Source organism: Falco rusticolus, chromosome 10, assembly GCF_015220075.1.
Source record: "Falco rusticolus isolate bFalRus1 chromosome 10, bFalRus1.pri, whole genome shotgun sequence".
NCBI classification, from domain to species: domain Eukaryota; kingdom Metazoa; phylum Chordata; class Aves; order Falconiformes; family Falconidae; genus Falco; species Falco rusticolus.
In genome coordinates, this window is record NC_051196.1 from 37,422,032 (window position 1) to 37,439,574 (window position 17,543).

Sequence of the window (17,543 nt, forward strand, 5' to 3'; positions counted from 1 at the left end):
TTATTCTGTTGAGTTAGGTCGTATCATGGAAGATTTTCAAACTTATGTACAGATAACAACTGAAATTAAATTTCTGTTATGTCTTCTGCAGTGAGGTGCACCGGAACTACCAGTCTAAGTGTTAATTTTGAGATGTATGATGTTCTGTTTTGACAACTAACATGTATCTGTAGCATCAAACATTGCATCACAGGACTGCAAACACGTCAGATATTCAAGTTCATTGGAAAAGGGAGGAAAACAATTTTGAAGTACTTACTCAACATCAAAAGTTGTAAAAACTTATACCACTCCAATTAGTTTCTTACTGGATTTTTTTTTTTTTTTTTTTAAGGTGGCCAAGGATCTGGACCTCCTCAAAATCAGATGCAAGCACCACATGGCCCACCTAATATGATGCAGACCAATCTAATGGGACTTCACGGAAATATGAACAACCAGCAGGCTGGTGCTAGTGGGGTGCCACAAGTTAACATGGGCAACATACAGGGGCAGCCTCAGCAAGGACCACAGTCTCAGCTTATGGGAATGCATCAGCAAATTGTATCCTCTCAAGGACAGATGGTAAATATTCAGGCTCAGGGATCGCTGAACCCTCAAAACCAGATGATACTTTCTCGAACTCAGCTCATGCCGCAAGGCCAAATGATGGTGACACCACAAAACCAAAATCTTGGTCCTTCTCCCCAAAGGATGACCCCACCCAAACAGATGATTCCCCAGCAGGGACAACAGATGATGTCTACACACAGTCAGATGATGGGACCTCAGGGCCAGGTCTTGTTACAGCAAAACTCAATGATGGAACAGATGATGACCACTCAGATGCAAGGAAATAAACAACCTTTTAGTACTCAAAATCAGTCCAATGTTATGACGGGGCCAGCTCAACTGATGAGAGGACCAACCCCAAACATGCAAGGAAACATGGTGCAGTTCACTGGGCAGATGATGGCACAGCAAGGCCCTGTGAATGGTAATCCTTCTCAGGTTATGGGAATTCAAGGGCAGGTTTTAAGACCCACTGGACCTGGTCCTCACATTTCTCAGCAACTTGGGGACACTACTACTACAACAAGTAATGATGTGAACTTGACACAGATGTTGCCCGATGTTTCTGTGCAGCAGCCAAACATGGTGCCTTCTCATATGCAAGCAATGCAAGGAAACAACAATGCTTCAGGGAGTCATTTCTCTGGTCATGGGCTCCCTTTCAGTACAGGGTTTAGTGGAACGCCAAATGGGAATCAGATTTCCTGTGGGCAGAATCCTGTTTTTCCTGTCAATAAAGATGTTACACTCACAAGTCCGCTCTTGGTTAACCTTCTACAAAGCGATATATCGGCAGGACACTTTGGTGTGAACAACAAACAAAATAATCAGAATGCCAACAAGCCGAAGAAGAAGAAGCCTCCAAGGAAGAAGAAAAATAATCAACAACTAGAACAAACAGCGTAGGTTTAGTATTACATTGCTTTTATAAGGGGCATGGGGAAGCTCCACAGGCAGCTTGTCAATATTTTTTCAGGAAGTATGGGGTGAGAAAGGATCTGCATTGTTTCATATTCTGGTGATTTCTCTCAAGAGTTAAATGATAGCCCACTGACAAGTCTGCCACAGAAAGTTTGTTCAAGACTAAAAAAACCCCATGCAAACATCCCAGCTCAGTTATAAACCCAATTATAGCAGTACTGGTTTTTACCTTTACTGGGTAAAGGAAGCATAGAGTTTGCCACAGCCATTGGAAGGGGACGCTGCCTTTTTTAAGCAGTCTGACAGTTGTGATCAGAGGTTGGGAAGTACTTTCAGAAGAATTAAAAGCATCCGTATAACATGTGCAGTAGATATTTGCTGGGGGGTTGTTTCTCTAATTATATGTATATCCTGACATGTTTCTGCCTGGAGTTGTGCTGGACTTCTCTCTTGAAGCTGCAGCTAGAATTTAGAGGGAGGAATCTGGTGCTTTCTGGGTCTGATGATAACAGGCCCAAGCAGTGCTGATCTTCTTTGCCTAGGAGAGATTAGGAAGGAGAAATATCCAAAGCTTTTGAGAGGAAAGAGGCAAATGAATAATATTGAGAGATAAGGAATGAATGTACCTGCTTAGCGGAAATATGAGATTGCTGAATTTCTTCATTCCTCTTTGGCCAGCATATTCTTTATTGGCCAGCTGTCCTGTAACCGTTTGCTGTTGACGGTTTACCCGTACCAGCACAGGTGGTAGACTACTGCTGCTGTAGCATTATTCAGGGACATTGACAAGAATCCACCTGATGGAACTTCTGAGGATTGTTTCCAGTCTGCTTTAGAAAAAAAAAATGGGAAAACTGCACAGAGAATTCCAGCACAGGGCTATCCAAATTTCAAAGTTAAATTCTTAAAAGGAAGCAAACAAAATGTAGCAGTGGCACATTAAGCTACTGGTGTGGCTCTGGTTCCACCAGTCCCATTCCTTTGAATAATCATTTTAAGTCTTTAACCTGAAGTTTACACTTTTCCAGAGGCAGATGTCCAGTTCAGTGCACAGTTGTTGGCATACAAGTACTAAGCAACTGTTCATTATTTTATTTTTCTCTCTTGGTTATTCAGTGTGTAGCCCCAACCTGCGTTTTCTGTATAGTGTCAAGATTCCTTCATGGGGATGGAATTAATTTTCCTATGGACATTGTAGTTTGGGACTGAGATGACTCACATCATCTATAGCAAGTGGTCCTTAGTGACAATTGTTAATTGGTGTATCTAGTACTAAAATAAAATTCAGGAGCTGTTATGTACATTTTACAGGTGCAGAAATGCCGCATGGCCAAAATAAAAGAAAGCATGCTAATTTAATAGACCTTGAAAAAAGTATTTCAAATACCTGCTGTATAATGATATATGGTCATGGTATGGCCTCTCAGCTCAACACAGCTGCAAACAGGCCATGTGATTTCAGATTAAATCTGAAGGAGTACACACTCTACAGCCAGCTGTGGAAACCTGCTCAAAGTAACTCAGCTAGAGCCAAGTGGCCAGCGTGCAGATAGAGTGCAGCTTCAGGGTGACTTGGAAACCCTGGAAACTGAGATACCAGCTCATCTCTTTCAGTGCCTAACTCATTATGCTTCCACTTCTGAAATGTGTAGGGCAGGGCTCCTTCGTGGCCAGGGAGGCGGTCGCAGACAGCCACGACCCATCCTGCTGCAGCGCTGCCGCAAGGAGCAGGGCAGGCTGGTAGGGAAGGCTGTAGGTGATGATGTGCTGGGCTTTCTAGCTTTGATAGTCTTTGGCTACATGAAAGGGAGGTATATGAGGGCATGTAGGTGTCTTCATTTTGCATTCCAGAAATTTTAAGAGCAAGTAATTTGGCAAGAGTGAGTTGTAACAGTGCGCTGCACAAGGTAGTGTCCTGTGGTCCAGTTGTAAAGAAAAGTAGCATAATAGTAGGATGTGCATCTTCCTGCTTTTGATACATTTGATCCCACAGAGAGTCTCAAATAAATAGCAAGCAGATACATTCCTGTTTGTTGTTCACCTGACATTCAAAGCTATGCAGATGTCTTTCAAACGGTAACTGTCTTTTCTTTGTATCAAAAACATTCATGTTGCATAGCTGCTACCCAACAGCAATCTGTATAGTGCTGGCAGACACTGCTGATAATTTGCAGCAAAGTAAAACATGCAAACCTTGCATCACTGTTAGTCATCTGCATCTTTCATGGAAAGTTTTGGTTTGGTTCTTTTTTTTTTTTTCCTGCCCCAAATCAAAGACAAAGATGGCCTTGTATTTCTAGGTAGGAAAGATCTGGTGCTATCTGTAAAAAAAATAAAATGCTTCAATTCTAAATAGATTCCAATAAAATAATAGTAACCAGTACTGGTAGCAAGCTGTCTTGCCATGGAAATGACAGAGGATTCAGAGGGAGCAGATGAGTTGGCACTCTCTTCTGAAAAGAAAATCTGTTAATCATTAAAGAAAAGCCTTGTTATGATTTTGTTTTCATTGGTCTTGCTGATGATCACCCAGCTTCATTGTGGCCTGAGAGTATCAGTAAGTGGATATATAAAGCTCTTCTGAGTTTACAAAGTCCTACAAGACTATTTACTTGTTAAAAGGCTTTCACAATAAAAGAAACTTAAATTGCAGCTTTTCTATTGAGCTATGATAACTCAAAAGAGTTCCTAGCTCTTAAATAAATACACAACAATCTGATTAAAAGCTTTAACAAAGGAAATCCCACTTCGTACTTATTCTGTCTCTTAAATTTTCACTGAACGTTCTCTTGCTGTTGCTACCTGCAGAATGATGTTTTGGCACCTGATATGGATCAGCATTTTGTTTCTTAATGGGCTATATATTAATCACTTTATCCTTGCAGGAGCATTTAAAAGGGACATACCCTTATAAATGTTTTTGAGATCATTCTCCAGCAAAAGGAGGGTGACTGCAGTGAGAGCTGGCTGTAGTACCTTCCTGCCTCATTGGCCCTCGGCTTCCCTAGCATCGTTAGGCAAGCTCAGTGTTTTCCTGTCTTGGAATTGCTGATTCTTTTAAATCTGATTCAGCTCACTTTCTTTTGCGTCAGAAGTAAGTGGGATGCTTTTCATCTCGGCTTCTCTGTCATTCTTCCTTAGAAATTTTAGAATTTAGAGCAGCAAACCTTGTGTGGAAATGCAGTTAATTTGATAAACACATTAACATTATTCTGGTTTTTTTCTTGGAAATAATTTCTGAGATATAACATAGTAACAAAAGTACCACTAGTAATATGGTTTGTAGACTGAGCCATATTGGAATGTAAGTAGGGTAAGTGAGCTACTGAATTTATTCAGCTGAATCTAAAATAGTTTTAACGGTTTGCTTAATTGAGCAACTCAGCATTGGAATGAAAACCAAGGTATTTTGGAAAAGTAGGTTGTTTAAAAGTGATTGTACCTGTTTTCTGGACCTGAAGACTGTAGGTAGTGGGATGTAAACTGAGGAAAAACATGCTAGATTAAATGGGATTATAGATAAAACATGTTAGTTAATTCTGTTAAACACATGCAGAAACATACAGTTGTTTAATGTTCCCCTGTGCACAGATCATAAACATCATGTGTACTGGTAGGACAGAAACAATTTACCGGTTTACACTCTGAAATAACTGCTAGCGGTCAGATTTGCAGTCTCCAGTGCGAAGTGTGATGTGCAGAAGTAATGTGCGGATGGTGAACAGCACTGCAGCCTAAGAAATTTTTCTCAGCCAGCTTCAGAGAGCTTGTAACCGTAGGTCCGGAGGTGGCAGTCCCCCTGTACACATGGGAAATGAAACTTAGGTAGTGTCACAGGACGACTGCTTTTCTGTAAAAGAAAAAGTGTAGAGCATTGTCAGCAGGGCTGGTTCTGCTTGCATCCGTACTGTAATTTTATTTCTGCACACCTTATTTCATATCTGCAGCCCTTTCGGGGGTTGAGTTTGTTTGGGGTTTTAATTTGTCTCCTGGAGTGTTCTCTCCACTCTGATGAAGGATTTTGTATCTGAAGGTCGTGCTTGGGAATGCAGCTGGTGTTCCCTTATGACAGTCGATGCTGTACCTGATATGCAGTTGGATTTTTTTGTGTGGTGTTTTTGGGTTTGTTAATTGGTTTGGTTTTTTTTTTACACCCAGAGCAATAGGAAAGAAGAACAAATAGGGAATATTTGTCCCTCTTACACAAATTTGTCATCTTGCTTGCTATTCGTATTCAGAATGTGGGGGTTTTTTTTATGAGTGCTGGTTGCTAAATATGCCCAGTGAATTTCAGCAACATTCAAAATTGAAGTTATGTTTCAATTTTCCAGCAATTACAGTAGCAGTGTTTCATACAATAACTGCTCTACTTTGCTAGCCAACTAGTGTCTGTTTTGCAGGGTTTGTACAGCTTGCCTGGTTAGACCCATCTGGCACGAGATGTTTTCTAAGAATTGATTTTGCACCATGATTGTTTTCTAGGTTAAACCTGTTTGTGCAGTGATGCTTTGCATCAGCTTTATCTAATCTTTAACTGTAGCATTTTTAATCTCCCATGATTGTATTCACAATTTTAGGCAGTTATTCCAGTTCACATTGCTGGCACCTACATTAAAGGTTGCAGGTCCTCTGGGTGATTTTGCTGCCAGAACGTTTCTTCATTTATGGCTGCTAATATAATGCTTCTGGGGCATGTGTATGTATTTTGCCAGTTTTAATCAAATTTATTGGCGGAGGCATGTAAGCCTATAACAACACTATTACAAAAATTGGTGGTGTGCTGGATTAGGCAAAAGGTTTAACTCCAGATGCTTTCCCTGGCAATCTTTGTGTGCTCAGCAGCAGTGCTTGGAACGGTTCTGTGTTTGCCCCATTTCTTTCCTTTCTTCTCTCTTGATTTATGTTCTCCTCAGTTTTGACTCATGAAAGTTCAGGGACTTTCAGGTCACACACTGCTTTCTGAGTGTTGGTTAGGTAGCTAATAGGATATTAGACAGGCTTGGCTCTCTCCATGTCAGCTGTACAGATGCCAGAAACAGTTACACTCAAGGAAAATTGAATAAGATAAATCTCTCTGGCTTTATGTACTTTGAATTCTTACTTTGCTGAAAATTTCTTTTGTCCTTGGCATTTCTGCATGATTCTGCATCTTTTTTGGGAGTGGGTTTATTTTGCTGTCATTAATTTTAGCTCAGAGCTTTTATTATGTAGATTTCCGTACAGCCTTCACATAGTCATGATAAGCAGTTAAGGTCTTTTATTCTTCAGCCCTCTCTATCTTACATCCCCTGGGCATGTATATTGACAGCTATAGAAACCTGCTTTTTTTGTAAGTCTGCAAAAGCTGTCCTGATTCAGTGGAAGTACTGGGCATGAATCTGGCTGATTTAAAAATGTCTTAGAGAGTCTCCTGGAGTGTCAGGTACCCCTGGAGAAGGACTCAGGGGTACTGGTGGGTGAAAGACTGAATATGAGCTGGCAGCGTGCACTCACAGCCCAGAAAGCCAGCCGTACCCTGGGCAGCATCACCGGCTGTGGGGCCAGCAGGATGAGTGAGGGGATTCTGCCCCTGCTCTGCCCTGGTGAGACCCTTCCTGCAGCGCTGTGTTCGGCTCTGGGGCCCCCAACATAGCAAGGACATGGGCTCCTTGAGCAGGTCCACAGGAGGCCACGAAGATGCTCAGGGGGCTGGAGCACCTCTTTGCTGAAGACAGGCTGAGAGAGTTGGGGCAGTTCAGCCTGGGGAAGAGAAGGCTCCAGGGAGATCTTACAGCACATTCCAGTGCCTAAAGGGGGCCGACAAGAAAGCTGGAGAGGGGCTTTTTACAGGGGCATGTAGTGATAGGGCAAGGGGGGCGGCTTTAAACTGAAAGAGGGTATGTGTAGATTAGATTTAGTAAGAAATTCTTTGCTGTGAGGGTGGTGAAGCCGAGAGCAGCTGTGGGTGCCCCATCCCTGGCAGCATCCAAGGCCAGCTTGGACGGGGCTTGGAGCAACCTGGTCTAGTGGAAGGTGTCCCTGTCCACGGCAGGGATTGGGAACTAGATGGTCTTTAAGGTCACTTCCAACCCAGAGCATTCTGTGATTCTGTGGTCACTTGCAGAGCATCAGTACCCCACAAAGGTCTGTGCTCTGGCAAGTGACTGTATAATGTCAGTGCATTTTTGCTGTGATGTTAACAAAGGTCTCTGATACCCTGAGCTCATCATTTCTGGGTACAATACTGGAAGAAATGGTGCCATCATTAAATTAAATTTCTACACATCTACCCATGATACTTACTTATCTATACAGATGTTGCAGCAGTATTAGAGTGAAGCCTATTTAATTTATATATCTATTTCATTTGGAATGTTCATTGACATTCTCTTAGTTACAAAACACAGATTCAAAGTAGAAACAAAGAAAATAAATGCTTAAGATCAATTGAGTGCCAGGCAACTTATTTCCTTTTTAGTAGTATTTAGGGCACAGGAGTGCCTGTCAGCAGACACTCTGGGGCTCTGTGTTCAACTTTGTCATGTTATACCAGAGGTGGTGGTGCATATTTTTGAGTTACTTGCAGGTCTGTGAAAAGTGCTAGGAATTAATTACTTGAATGCTTATAAAAGCAGAAGTCAAACACTGATGTGAGGACTGGATCTTAATTGCAGTTATTTTTCTTTCAGTTCTTCAGAACCGCGTCCAGCTGGCCTGGAGGAGAGTGATCAGTCATCAATGTCTGGAGAACAAGGAGTGAATTTAGATAATTCAGGCCCTAAACTTTCAGATTTCGCAAGTAGGCCACCAGGTAGTGGGATTTTTCTGTGGATTATCTAAATGTAATTAACTATAGGAAAGATTTTAATTGATCTTTGTGACAGTTTTATTTTATTTGTGTTATCGCACATTCGAAGTCCAAAGCTTTTTTTCCTCCTAGTAACTAATTGGTACCATTTTGTGTTTTCTTTGAATTAACTCAAAATGAAGAGGTGGACACACTGTCATGTATCATACTGCAGGTGTCATACTGAATACTGTTGAGTTACAAAGCCATAATATAATGGGTCAATAATTCTGTATTTCTAGCTTTAGCACAGACTGATGCCTTAAAAATTTAGCATTAACCAACAGCTGAGTTTTGAGAACTAAGAAATAAAGGTTGCAGTTGGAATTATCCTTTGCATGTAGAGGATTAAATCCAAAGTCCACAAAGGAATTTGTATTATAAGCCACACGGTGGTTCTTAGCACTGTTTTTGTCCAAGTAATATGTGACAGATTCTGCTTTGTACACCGGAAAATGTCAGATCTGTAGCAGGTATGCTAGTCCATGTTCCACAGGGTCTGTCATACAAATCCGTTTTAAGGAGTATTAATCAGTTAAAGTCCAAGTCTACATTTTAAGTGAAACAAGCCCATGGACCAGTTGCAAAGACTTTACAAGTGGCATGAATCTGGAGTAATACCTAGTGGCTGATTCAGTATACTAAGAGATCTCCAACTAGATGTCATGCAAGTCATTTATGTGTTACTTGTTAAAAATACTTTTACTTAAAATCTTTGTCCTTATTTGTAAAGCCTATTTCATTAATGTGGCTCATGCATATAAGATAAACAGGCTCCTGGCTATACTTTCTGTCTGATCCTGTTGGTTACAGAAATTCTGCTTTCTCTGATCTTCCCTTAGATGTAATGAGTGTATCATCTTGTTGTCTTAGGTTATCCATCTCAGGCAGTGGAACAAAGACCACTTCAGCAGATGCCACCTCAACTAATGCCACATACCCAGCAGCCACAACAGCAGCTGCAGCAGCCACAGCCACCACCCCAGCAAGCCCAGGCACCACCACAGACACCGCAGCAGCAGCAGATGATGATGATGCTTATGATGCAGCAGGATCCCAAATCGGTCAGACTCCCCGTACCACAGGGAGTTCACCCACCTAGAGGGCCTCTGAATCCAGATGCTCAGCGAATGCCCCTGCAGCAGAGTGGTAACATACCAGTAATGGTTAACCTCCAAGGTCCTGGATCCGTGCCTCCGTCTCCTGATAAACAAAGAATTTCCTTGCCAGGCAATCCTCCCCTGGGAAATAATGCAAGAAAAATGGTTTATCAAGATAATGTACAGAATCCTTCCAGCTCACCCCTTGGAGAGGTTTCATCAGTATCCTCCCTTCCAGAAGGAGGTGGAGCTGAAGGCCCCCCAGCATCAGGAGCTCAGAATAATTTGACATCTCATTTAGTGGTTTCACAGAACCAGTTAATGATGACTGGACCCAAACCTGGCCCATCCCCACTTTCAACTGCTCAAGGTGCAAGTCCCCAGCAGCAGTCTAATTCTCTGCCTAGCACTCTTACACACCATTTTCCAAATGTTGCCACCCCATCACAAACTTCAAGGCCTAAAACCCCAAACAGAGCAAGCCCAAGGCCATACTATCCTCAGACTCCTAATAACCGTCCACCTAGCACGGAACCATCAGAAATTAGCTTGTCTCCAGAAAGACTCAATGCTTCTATAGCTGGTCTGTTCCCTCCCCAGATTAATATTCCTTTACCTCCCAGGCCTAATATCAATAGAGGATTTGATCAGCAGGGTCTTAATCCCACTACTTTGAAGGCCATTGGACAGGCCCCATCAAATCTCACAATTAACAATCAGTCTAGTTTTGCTGCACCACAGCCACACAAATTGGAAGGTGTGGTCGTTAATTCAGCAAAACAAACCAACACTGGAGGAACAAAGAGAGCAAGTCCAAGCAATAGTCGAAGGTCCAGTCCCGGATCCAGCAGGAAAACTACACCAAGCCCTGGCAGACAGAATTCAAAAGCAGCTAAATTATCACTGACAGCTCAGCAGAATCCATCTCTCTTGCAGAACATGGAATTACAAAGAAATATGATGGCTGGTCCCTCTTCTTTGTCAACGCCTGTGACTACAAGCTTTCAAAATAATATGCTAAGTAATCAGAATCCTGCAATTTCTGCACCTGCTATGACTGGCATTCCTGAGGACAATAAAGAGAGCCTTAGCATGCCTCAGGATAATGAGTGTCAAAGTGTACAAGGTGTCCAAGGTAACAAAGACCAGCCTGGTATTGAATTAAAAGGTATCCCTGCTCCAGAAATGAAAATGTTGGTTCCAGAAGAACAGTCAAAAAAAGACGGGCAGGCCTCGGAGACCAGTAAGCTTCCAGTCTTGGAGGAAAGTAAATCTATGGTATCTCCTGCTATGAGGGAGGCACCAACTTCTTTAAGTCAACTTCTTGATAATTCTGGAGCTCCTAATGTAACCATTAAGCCCCCTGGTCTTGAAATGGCACCGATAGTCACCACTGGTGAGGAGCTAAAAAAGGTAGCTGTCATTCCTCCGATGCAAGATTCATCCTCAAGCAAAGAGCCATCTAATTCACTTAGCTTGCCTCAAAATAATGAGCCCTGCTCAAATCCAGGGCACCAGGAACTGGGAGAAATAAACTCAAACGCTGCACAGAGTGTTCCTCCAGTAATGCAAAGGCCTGTTAGCTCTTCTTCTATTTCAGGTCCTTTACCCCCCAACCAGATAACAGTTTTTGTAACTTCAAACCCTATTACATCTTCTGCTAATACGTCAACGCCATTGCCATCTCACTTGCAACCCGCATTAGTGTCAACTGTTGTCACAATGCCCAATGTGGGGAACAAAGTTATGGTTTCTGAGGGACAGTCAGCAGCTCAGTCTAACGCCCGGCCGCAGTTTATTACTCCTGTTTTTATAAACTCATCGTCGTTAATTCAGGTTATGAAGGGCTCTCAATCAAGTACAATTCCAGCAGCCCCGATGACCTCTAACTCGAGTCTCATGCCTCAGTCGGTTGCGGTTGTTGGTCCTTTGCATATACCACAGAATATAAAGTTCTCCTCTGGGCCTGCTCCTCCCAGCACGTCGTCCAGCAGTCCTGTGTCTAGTATTCCCACCAGCAGGCCACTGGTTCTTAACCCCTTGGCATCTCCTATTCAGCTGCCTTCTCCTGCTGCAACTTCTTCCAGTGCTCCTTTGCATCTTCCTGCTCAGCAAGTCAAAGACTTCAGCCCGGAGGAGACTTCTCAAAGCGGTGGCTCCGGTGACCAGTGCTCCGTTACAGCAGCGCAGCCCGGACCTGTTGTGTCACCTCTGCTTACGAGTAGTCCAGGGTCTGGGAACAGACGCAGCCCTGTTTCATCAAGTAAGGGGAAGGGAAAAGTAGACAAGATCGGCCAACTCTTGCTGACTAAAGCATGCAAGAAAGTCACTGGCTCCCTTGAGAAAGGGGAAGAGCAGTATGCTATGGATGGAGAAGTAGAAGGTCAGGGACTAGAAACGCTGGTCCCAAATAGTTTGGGAACCGAGCAATCACCAGCAGAACTAGATAATAAAACTGTGACACCTCCAGCACCCAGTGTTACAAAACAGAGCACTTCTGGGCCTGGCAGTTCGAGTGTCAGCACCATGACTGCTGCTCCTGCCTCTGCATCGCCAAGTGTGGCAGCCAGCACTCCTCCTGCCAGCATGCTGTCGGCCGGGACCCCCCCTGCCATGCCGGACCTTGCCCCCATGGCACCAAGCTCTAATGGCAGCAATCACGGCGGTTTGCCGGCTGAGCAAACCGGGGGTGGTGTGCTGGAGGAAAAAGCAGGAGCACATCAGGAAGTGCTACAAAGTGCAGGTAAGTGCAGTGCAGCCCTGCATAAGTGGAAGAAATAAGATGGCTTTTGTAAACTTCCGAGGTGCTTTTCCATCAGCATAATAGCAGTTAGACACTGTAGCAAAGGCTGACGCCTGCTTTTTTGTTTCCAATAGCTGAATGACACACAGGCTTGTATTTCACTGAGATTCACCTTTCAGGTGTTTTATTTCAGTTTCCATTTATTGCTTAAATGGGGTATTTGTCATGAACCTGTGATGGAATAACAGGAGTGACTTCATGTAACTGTTAGAAGTGAGAGGAGGAAAAGTGGGTGTATCAGTAATGACAGAAGTAATACTTAAGGTGCCTTGTACACTGGTGTTCTGCTGAGTCTTGCCAGAGACTTTTTAGTTTTGTAACTAATTTCAATTTATTGACTCTAATTACGCTATTTTGAGTTAATCCTAATAATACTAGTTCCCTCTTTGAATAACCTTAACCCTCTAGGGGAACAGCTGGGTAACCTCCAGAAGAAAGAAAAGAACAACACCAAAACCCCTTCTGTCTAGGGAAAAATTAAAATGCTCATTTCAGAGAAATAGCTGGAAAAGTGATTATAAGTGAATTTCACCCAATTCAAAAACATAAAATACCTTCATATCTGAACTGTTTTCTTCTTCACTATTTTGATTTGAGCATGACAGACTTTTTTTATGACACTGCAGCTATTTCTTGATGCCATTTTTAATCTATTGAAAATGGTGTGGAAATAAACCATCACTCTTGAAGTAAGCTGTCTGATTATCTGTTGTGCTTTACATCATGGATTTAGACACAGAAGATAAAGTCATGGAAGATAAAATCCATAGAATTTAGTGGAACTGAGAATTTCAGCTTGAATGTGACTTTCCCTGTGGCTGTTAGATGTATGTCATAGCTGTATGCCACTAGAAAATGGAAATGTTTACTTTGAGCTTCATAGAAGGAATTCTGGTTTGTTCGGAGAAAAATGAAGTGAATATTTTTTAAAAAACAGGAATGTTTTACTTTTTCTCTTCACATTCATTATATCACATAGAAGACTATTAGGCATTAGCTCAACAAGAATTGTTTTTCCATCTTATGTTTTAGCTTGGCAACCTAAGCTATGTTAAGTCACATCATCTTACTGACAAAGGACTTCAAGGGAACTTCTGGAGCGTATTTGCACTCTCGCAATTTAATTGAAAGAGTGAGGGCATTGATTCATTAACAAAGATGCTATTTTTCCCCAGAACTTCTGTTGAAATGAGCATTAAACTGAGGGAGACTAAACTCTTTAATTTCTAGGAATTTCTTTAATTTCTCAGTCTGGTGAAAAACCATTAACTTTAAAAATGTGGTTTATGATACCTAATTTCATCACTTACTCTAGTCTGAGAAAACTTGCTTGGGATAGTTTTGCCGGAGTTTTTTGTAAGACTGGGGAGGTATATGTGATGGTGGGAAAGTAGAGAGTAAGCTAAAAAAATTATGTCTGTAAATGGAAAAAATGCGGTAAGCTGGAAGATACAGCATTTTGTAAAAGCAGCCCAATCACACAACAGAAAATTCTTGTGACTCCCTTTGAAAATAATGCTTTTTCCCTCCACTTTTATTCTAGCATCCTCTCAACATTTAACACAGAAAAAAAGTTCAGTTGCAACATCAGAAAGTACTGTTCAAAGAACAGGTAAATCTTTACTTTGGAAAAGCAGAACATAGGTGAACTAAGCTCTTTATGTTTGTAACTGAAAATGCATTTCTTTTAATGCATATTTAATGGTCACTAATATGCTTGGTAGTTTGGGGTTGGTTTGGGGTTTTTTAATTATCATTTGTGCTTTTGGGATTGCTTTTCTTTGTTAGATACATTGTGCTTTAGAAGTCTCCAAAGCCTTGTTGGAGATTCAGTATTGGGGTCAAGTAAAACAAATGAAAAAAACCACCAAGGCAGTTTTTAGATATTCAGGCATAAGGACTGGATTTGTAATGATACGTTGTGTTTGAGTTTGCAGTTTTGTGAAGAGCAAATAGGAGTTTTTCTTTTATATGGGACACTTCTGAAAATATTTTCAAAAGCTGGGCTGGGAACGTACGTTTTAGAGTTGCAATCCTTTTTTTTTCTGTTCAGCTTTTAACGAACCCTCGGCAGTGCTTCAGGGGTGGAGCCCTGGCAAATGACTTTTTGTTGTTGCCATCTATTATCATGGTGTTTCACCATCAATTCTGTGGTGTTTTAAAAATGTAATTTCCCAGATGAGTAGGGAAAGTGGATAGACATGGGCTTGCACGTGGGAAGTGTCCCTCTCCAGCAATTTGACATCTCTAATATGACTAGTAGTAGAGCTTTCAGAAAGCAAAAATTGTACTAAATTGCTTTCTTTGAACTGCCACTTAAAGACGTTCATGCACCCTATTGTTTTATATCCGCCTCATTGCCCCAGTGCTGATGTGGCTGTGTTGGGGAGTTCCTGCTGCGGGGGAGACACCGACATTACTGATTTTTACTGTTGGATATTCTCCCAGTTTAAATTTTGGGTAGGAAGAACAGTGACTCTTGCCCTGTGTTGCTTAGTCTGTTTTTCTTTTGTTATCAAGACATCTGTTTTTCCAAGACAGTGCTATGTGCATTTACACTGAAGAGTCTGATCTTCTAACAATACAAATTTTAAGGGGTTTTACCATAATGACACAGATATTACCTGTTTTCTTACTTTTTATACGTCTATTCCTTGTGGACACTGTAGCAAACTTCAGGTACTAAACTGATGTTAAAGCAAAGCCACAGTTTTGTGCGCCACCGTCCCAAAGGCTGTAGGGTGTTTAAGGGCTGGTTGGAGTACAGGCAACGTGACAGACAGTGAGTTCATACGTTATGTTGTAATGGTAATCCCTAAACCAGTGGCAGTTTCTCGTGAGAGGTGTTGTGTTGAGGTGTAGATACTCCCTCTCAACAAAGGTGGATGTGGGGAGGGTAAAAAATGGATAGTAAAAAGATTAGGTATCGTATATGAGAAGGAGAGCTGTTTATTGCAGTGAAGACTCAAAAGGGCACCTGATTTGTATGTGTAAAATCACTATGAGAGAGAAAGAAGGCAAGTCAGACTTCTCTTTACATCATCTCCCCAGAGATATTTTTTTTTCCAATTCAGTAGAGGTGTAACTGGGCTTCACAACATTGTCTTCCTTTGCATTAGAAGATACTGCTGTGAGAGGTGGTTGGGTTAAGGCAAAATTTTACATGCATAATAGGTCCAGATTAGTATTTTTAAGGTTTAGAATTAATAAAACCTAGAAGATTTAAAAGTAGTAAATTGTCTAAAATGGAAGTTAAAAAAGTGAGAGGACCGTAGCCCTTGTCAGGAAGTTTCTCTACACTTTTCTTCTGCAGGGTTTCTTTTTAACTTTCCTCTGTCTTAGCTGGTGCAGGCCATAATCAGAAAGAGCACTTGGCTGATGTGGTGCTTTGGTATGTTAGCATGCTGTGCATTGAGAGAGACGGTACATGAGAGAATTTTATTCTTCGGACCCAGTATTTACTGAGAAAAATGTGAGATAGCCATGCCTTGTCAGCAGGTATGTACTTCTACAGCAGACTTTAAAATTATCTTTTTCTCTTGTAGAACTTGAAACAAATGCTCCAGTAGTTGCTGGTCAAAGGTAAGGAGATAGCTTGCGTAGATTCAGAGTAGATACAGCTTTCATGGGAAGAAGTCCCTTTCTCTTTGCTGCAATTGCACAACTTCTGCCACTGCTTTTCATTTTCTTGTCCATACTCTTTCTGTCCTGCTAAGAAATTGGGCTAGCTGAATGTTTCAAAACATAGCTGAAATGCAGAATGTAAGGTAAATTTTTCCCAAGTTTGTCTTTTGGGCAGTGTTTCCTCTTATCCCTTCAGGCCTGAACGTTTCACATTCTGGAAGGGTCTTGATGGTTCCACTGTTCGATATTTTCTAAAAACAAATCAAAACTAAAACCCCAAAAGCCTGCAGCTTAGCCGTCATGTGAATTTTTTTATTTTCTGAAAGTAAGTCTTTTAAGGTTTGTTCTTCCTCTGCCTTCATGACTCTTTTCTCCAGGTTTCCTCAGTGTTTGCGTGTTGACACTTTGCCGAAACCTGATAGGAAACCAGATAGAAACTTCATCTTGTCCCAATTAAGACATTCTTTAATTAAAACATCGTATTTCAAATCACTTTGATCTGCCAGAAGCAAATACAGTTTCCAAGATCTATTTCTGTTAGATTCTAACCCCACCAGGCTCTTAAACTCAGTCTAGGCAGCTGTAATGACAGACCTTTGTAAGGTTTTTATGTAACTGAGCTGGCACAACTGGTCAGGTTTCTGATGCTGCCCTCGTCAGTGGAGTGACCCCCTAAGCCAGGGCAAGAGGTGCAGTTTGCTCATTCTGTTCATCAGGGAATGAGGCAGTTGTCTTTTGTAGGGGAGGGAAGGCAATACACTTTCTCAGATCAGGAATGACTCTGAAATGAATATTTAACTGTATTTACCTTCACATGGATTGGGATTTTTCTAGTTGTATCAAAGAAACTGAAATTTCACAAGTTTTCTTCAGGGTAGAATTCTTCTAAAAAGCTGAAGGCGCGATGCTTGGCAGATTAGCGGAATCTCCAATTGAAATGTCCTTGCATGACTATTCCCCAGACTCATTCAGCACATCAAATTACTGCAAGTGCATTTCTGTTTGTTTTTTTTTCTGGACTGATGCTTCTCTGAGCAAGACCAGAAAAGAAGGAAAGTTTTCAGGCAAACTTAATCTAGTGATGGCTGGTACTCAGCAGTCAGCTTTGAGCTCCTGGAGTTAAAATGCCTTACAGTACAAACCTTAGAGTTTGTACTTACAGCCTACAAAGCACTAGAAATACTTTTACTTGGGCCAACTTGATTTCCTCCTGTAAAAGGAAGGATGTGTTGGTTCCTATGAGACAACCCAAGCTATGGATTAGTCACTAGAATCTGTAGAAAAATTACTGAACTTTGGGTGATGAGACCTGTTTGTTTACCTCCAGGTATCTGAAGCAGGTGGCTGCTGTTTCAGCTGCCTGGGTTACTTAGCAGAAGACCAGTCTGGGACCTGTTTGGAGGATTCAGTTACGGATTGCCCTGTAGTACTGACTTACAGGGAAATAGATTTCAATATTTATTTTGTATCTGAGACAATCCATGTGCTTCCATATTCTCCTCTACCATGTGTTTCCTTGCTTGAGAATGTTTGTCTCTCATTGACAAACTGTGTTTTATTTCAGATGACCGTTACATTAAAAATACAAGTATTTGTAGTAGTTTTTCCCCTCAGAGCAGAACTTCCTCCAAAACAGGGACACTGTTATGGAACCTCTGTAACGCACAGGGCTGCTCTGTGTGTTCTCAGTCTGTTCTCCGATTAAGGCAGCTTTTCT

General features: G+C 41.7%; 1 protein-coding gene across 6 annotated transcripts in view; it reads left to right on the forward strand.

Moving 5' to 3' along the window:
- The window catches only part of NCOA6 (nuclear receptor coactivator 6), a 45,508-nt gene that overhangs the window by 23,057 nt on the left and 4,908 nt on the right, over nucleotides 1-17,543 (forward strand). For all 6 annotated transcript variants that reach the window (XM_037401575.1, XM_037401576.1, XM_037401580.1 and 3 more), the window contains 5 exons: nucleotides 335-1,454; nucleotides 8,142-8,263; nucleotides 9,173-12,142; nucleotides 13,746-13,814; nucleotides 15,748-15,784. In XM_037401575.1, coding sequence (XP_037257472.1) covers nucleotides 335-1,454; nucleotides 8,142-8,263; nucleotides 9,173-12,142; nucleotides 13,746-13,814; nucleotides 15,748-15,784 — 4,318 coding nt within the window. The remainder of the gene's footprint in view (nucleotides 1-334; nucleotides 1,455-8,141; nucleotides 8,264-9,172; nucleotides 12,143-13,745; nucleotides 13,815-15,747; nucleotides 15,785-17,543) is intronic.